The sequence below is a fragment of the Lampris incognitus genome, chromosome 20 (genome assembly GCF_029633865.1).
Source record: "Lampris incognitus isolate fLamInc1 chromosome 20, fLamInc1.hap2, whole genome shotgun sequence".
Taxonomy (NCBI): domain Eukaryota; kingdom Metazoa; phylum Chordata; class Actinopteri; order Lampriformes; family Lampridae; genus Lampris; species Lampris incognitus.
The window spans coordinates 1,406,490-1,411,773 of record NC_079230.1 but is presented as its reverse complement, the minus strand read 5'-3'; the positions used below and the strand labels follow the sequence as shown (position 1 = coordinate 1,411,773).

General features: G+C 45.2%; 1 protein-coding gene across 1 annotated transcript; it reads right to left on the bottom strand.

Moving 5' to 3' along the window:
• Positions 1–1,215: 1,215 nt before the first annotated feature.
• LOC130130916 (uncharacterized) lies at positions 1,216–4,983 on the bottom strand. Its single transcript, XM_056300781.1, has 4 exons — positions 4,825–4,983; positions 3,150–3,555; positions 2,118–2,511; positions 1,216–1,951 (listed from the first exon to the last, which is right to left on the bottom strand). Exons 1-4 carry the CDS (start codon positions 4,836–4,838, stop codon positions 1,521–1,523), a joined length of 1,245 nt encoding a protein of 414 aa, XP_056156756.1. The 5' UTR covers positions 4,839–4,983; the 3' UTR covers positions 1,216–1,520.
• Positions 4,984–5,284: the final 301 nt, after the last annotated feature.

Sequence of the window (5,284 nt, the reverse complement as noted above, 5' to 3'; positions counted from 1 at the left end):
AGTAGTAGTGGTAGCAGCAGCAGCAGCAGCAGTAGTAGCAGCAGCAGTAGTAGTAGTGGTAGTAGTAGTAGTGGCAGCAGCAGCAGCAGCAGCAGCAGTAGTAGCAGTAGTAGTAGTGGCAGCAGCAGCAGCAGCAGCATCAGCAGCAGTAGCAGTAGTAGTAGCGGCGGCGGCGGCAGCAGCAGCAGCAGCATCAGCAGCAGTAGCAGTAGTAGTAGCGGCGGCGGCGGCAGCAGCAGCAGCGCGGTGCTGGGCAGTGGATTAGTGGAAGTACGGCACCGTTTGCGGTTCAGCACATGTCTTTGTAAACACATGACAGTAAAATCAGTTGTCTTGTCTCTTCAAGTCTTTACTTCCTCACCTTCCACACAACTGCTGCTGCATGACTGCAAGAGCGTCCTGGCCCTGCAACAACCCCTGTCTGGATGTCACCCGCCACTCATGCTGCTGCACCCAGGCCTCCCGAGGACACTCCTGCAGGCTCTGACCCGGCTCCATGTGTGCTTTTAGCTACACAAGGTCGATTCCAGAATCCTTAAGTAACACCCGGCCGACTTTATTGCTGCGTAGGTATTGATACGCCTCCGAGCTTTTTAACTTGCTCATCACCTCACCATCACAGGCGACGGACTCAGCAAAGTAGCTAAGAATGCTACCGTCCGTGATACGAGGCCACTTCTTCTTCACGTCATCTTCCCGACCACCTATTACGGAGGGCAAAGCTGTTCTCGTTTCACCCTCTGGGAGCGGCGTGAGCTGGTGTTCCCAAGTCAGTAGCTCATCTGGCTGGCTAGATCTTCATGAATGAAGGACATGCCGTACAAATCGCTCTAAGAAAGACGGTTAGCGGACCGTTACCGTGGAAAACGCCGGTTCCGGTTCAGTGACAGGATGTGCTGGAAGTCGCACCCATAATTCACGCCAGTGTTGTAGTCGAGTCACTAAACCTCGAGTCCGAGTCGAGTCTCGAGTCCTCAGTGTTCGAGTCCGAGTCCAAGTCCGAGTCACCAAAGAAAAGTCGAGTCGAGTCCGAGTCGAGTCCCCATTACCTGAGTCCGAGTCGAGTCCCTATTACCCTAGTCCGAGTCCGAGTCATCAAGGTTGAGTCTGAGTCGAGTTCCAAGATGGCTCCAGTGATCCACTCGGGCACAGTCAAAGATCTGACATACAAATAAAAAAGGTCTACATTAAACAAAAATGACACATCTGTCACCATTACAAAGGGAGTTTATTTACTTTGTGACACGATAGCCAAACAAATGCACACCCACACACTCGCACACATGCACGCGCAAGCATGCGCGCACACACACATTTTTAGAACAGTCTGAATTTCTTTGACATTTTGAACATTGGATGTGCTTCAAAACACATTGATAGCTGTAAATAGCATGATATTAGCAAATGGTGGAAACAGTATACAGAAGTAAGTTCCACAGCATACAATACATTCATAAAAACAAGTCAAAAGACATTGTCTCTCAGGAATAGTTAGGAACAAAAGGCTGGTGGCACTAGTTTTAAGCATACACGTTGCATTTCAAAAACATAAGATCTGACAGCATGGAACTACTCAACCTTGCACGGTGAGGCCTCATCAAAATGCCTCCATGACTAAATACCCTTTCAATGGGCGCACTGGAGGCAGGGATAGAGAATACCTGTGTGGCAATCTGATAGAGGGTAGGGAATTTGGATTTGTTTTGCTGCCAAAACCTGAGGCACGGGACTGAGTCAGAGTCCTGCTCAGCGATCAAGTTGAGGTATGCAGTCAACTGAGCCTGGCCAGACGGCTTCTTCTCGGTGGAGGAGGGAGTCCTCCTATAGTGGGAGAACATTCTCAACTGCTTCTCAGGAGGAGACTCTGAAAGTTCACCTTCCCCTGGTCCTGTTGCTTCCGCTGCATCTGCTGTTGATACCGCTTGCTTGTCACCCTCTGCCTTTATATACTCTGAAATGAGAGGGGGCATGGGGGACTCATTACAAATATGTTATTGACTAGGCCTTCATGACAAATGACACGTCTATGTGCTTTATTGTAGTACCTTCAATGATATAAACATCACAACAATCAAATAGTTAATCACTTAACTAACATTAATCAAAACATTTCTCACCTTTGATCTCAGTCTTCAGCACATCTCTGATGTCACTGTCCAGCTGCACATCATGTTCTAGCCACTGGAAGCCAAATGCTGGGTCCAACACAGATGCTATGAAGTAGGCATTGGTGAAAGGAAATTTGGTAGGGCCTCTTCCTTCAGCTGGCTCACATCCTGGTATCTTGACTGCACTGAAAACCTCTGCAAACCTTGTTTTCAAGGAGCTCTCCAGAGCTCTCACCAGAGGCCCACAGTATCTGGCTTTTCCTCTTATTTCCTGCAGGTGACAGCGCAGAGTGAGGACACAGGGCACAATCACACTGACGGTGACAGTAGTCTCACCCTGAGTTAGGTTGGTTGCCTCTAAGAACGGATCAAGAACTTCGATCAGTTCTTTAAGCTTAGCATACTCTCACGGGGATAAGATAAGGCTTTTGTGCCCCTCTGATTCCAACACACTGGACAGCTTTTGCATGTCTAAATGCACATAAGCCTTCACCTGCTTCAGAGTGGAATTCCATCGTGTGGCATTCGCTGTTGGAATTGTTGCATCACCAAAACACGCTTCAAAGCAGTCTTTAAACGAGGTGCCACTGTGGAGGAGGTTGGCTGCACGGGATAGCTTTGCTAGGGTGCTTGACAGCCCACTGGTGTCTTTCAGACCATCTTTTATGACCAACTGCAGTGAATGTGTGAAGCATGATAGTCTCTGCATCTTACAGTTCTCAGCCAAAGTGTCATTGACTGTCTGTTGATCTTCTGGCATCAGGTCTTGCCATATTTCATCATCCTCCTCAAATGTGCTGGGATCATGAGCTTCAGCATCACAAGGATCCTCTAGGGGAAAGCTGGCCTGGAAAACTTTTCTCATGTTGGATGCATTGTCAGTTATGACAAAGTTGATCTTGTCCTTAATCAGGTATTCTTCAGCACAGCATTCAAACATCATTGCAATCTTCTCTCCTGAGTGTTTCCCATGCACTCTTTTGCAGGAAAGAAGATATGACTGAAGGCTGAGTTCCTGTTTTTTTTTTTATCCATTGCCACTGTGTGTGCTGTCACTCCAAGGAATGACCGCATCTTTCGATCACTCCAAATGTCTGTGGTAACAGCAACACTCGATGCTTCTGCCAGCTGGTTCTTTATCTGTTCTTTCTTGACTTCCACCATTCCTGGAATGGTCACAGAGGAAATTGTGGATCTTGCTATGGGCCGGTACTGAGGGTCCAGGACATGCAGGAAGTGCTTGAAGTCCTCGTTGTCAACGATGGAGAGTGGCAAGCAGCACTTAATGATTAGATCTTTTACAAGGGCATCACTTATAGCCTTCTGACGTGGATGTTTGAGGTCGTACATCCTTTGCTGTCCATCATTTAAAAATGATGTGATAGTCTTCTGACCTGAAGCAGCTGGCATCACATCTGAAGCAGTGGAGGCACGGTATTCTTGAAACCTAGGGGAAGATAGGATACACACTTTAGCTTGCTGATGCCAAACTGTTTCAAGTAATCTTTCTCACAGCAAAAAATGTGTAACGTTATAGCTATAACAATATGCAATAACAATACAAATGTTACACATTATACACATAGTTGTTTGAACCATATCCAGTTAAGTTACATATTTAGTTATCTATATAACTAACATTACCATATTAGTAGATTAACTAATGTAAGCTAGCTGGATAAATGAAAAGTATGAGAAAAGATACATAATTTATGAGACAAACAGGACAGGGATTAATTAGCAAAACCCAGTCATTTCATTATTGATTTAAGTATGTTACATGCTACCTAGCTGAGCTTTAACTCTCTATCCTCCGTGAGTCTGTATGTTTATTCTGTATGGGTCAGGGAGGGTGTGACTTTGTTAGAAGACAGAGCCAGTTCATAGTACTGTTCAAAAGCTACGTCGCGCGTGTCTATTTTTAGAATTTGGCACACCCAATGCTGCATATATGCAAAGAAAATTATCCCCATATTTACAGTAGCCTATGCCGTGTCACCAATCACGATACGGTTCGGTAGTTTTCGGTACATCGGGGGGGAAATGCCACATCCGTCAAATCTCGTACCGTCTCCAGCTCTCAAGAAAACCAATGGCGGCATCCACATTAGCTTTCTTCAATTAGTCCATTTGGCGAGTAATAGCCTACAATTATTTTTATTTGCATTGTAAAGTTGTGCACATTTTATCAACATTATGTGTGAATGCATATAGGCTAGACTTCTTCCTTCTCCGCATGTGGAGAATATTCATGGCGGAGACCTGCCATGTGCAGATTTGTTATTGCTAGTTAAGACTAATGCTAACACGGTAGTTCAGAGTGGTGTGTTTTTTTCTGTTAAGTGTATGCTACTTGGTAATTAGCTAAATGATAAATAGGAAAAATCAGTTTTAATCTCCCTATAACACGAAGACGCTGCGTGTTACTTACCAACTCATCATTAGTGAGATGGATGGCACGCTCGTACCGAAAGCGAACCGTACTGTGACTTTTCTGTGCAATGCTGCATTAGCATGCTAACAGTAACGTTACTTAACTTACCTATACAATTTCACTTGGTTCTAGTGATATGATATACCCGCCACACCACCTAACCTAACATCTTGGACCAGTGGTTGAGTTACTTCAGAGGCTATTGTTACCGTAGCTAGATAGCTAGCTAGCTAACGGTAACTGATCACCAACCATATCATCAACTGACTGCATATCGCTTACTTTTCTGGGTGCATCCTTGACAGATGTCTGTTGAAGTTTGAGGTTGTCCCGGTCTTCTCCTCAATGGTTCGTTTACATATCGAACATCTAGCAGTGATCTTGCTGGAATTTGTTGTAAAATCTGTGTAAGCAAAGCGCACAATTCGGGGCGTCTCTTTCGGCATCTTCGCGCTACTGAACATGACGGTATGCACGCCACGTGAATCCGCATGTAGGTGGGACACACGTGCCTGCCCTTACACGAAATTGAATAATGTTACAGTACTAATATAGCTATCAATATATTTTAATAGGGCCTATTATTAAAAAAAATCTAACAAAAACAGCCTTTATCAATTAAAAAGTCAGAGTCCGGGTCTCCAACTTCCGAGTCCGAATGCAGTAAATTCGCGAGTCCGAGTCCAAGTCCGAGTCATCAGTGCTCAAGTCCAAGTCGAGTCACGAGTCATGAAAATCAGGA

Coding starts and splice junctions, on each gene's coding strand:
- LOC130130916 (XM_056300781.1), bottom strand. Junction 2,512..3,149: donor TTGGAGTGACAGCACACACA/GTGGCAATGGAT, acceptor TCCCCGTGAGAG/TATGCTAAGCTTAAAGAACT. Junction 1,952..2,117: donor GCTGAAGACTGAGATCAAAG/GTGAGAAATGTT, acceptor CTCTCATTTCAG/AGTATATAAAGGCAGAGGGT.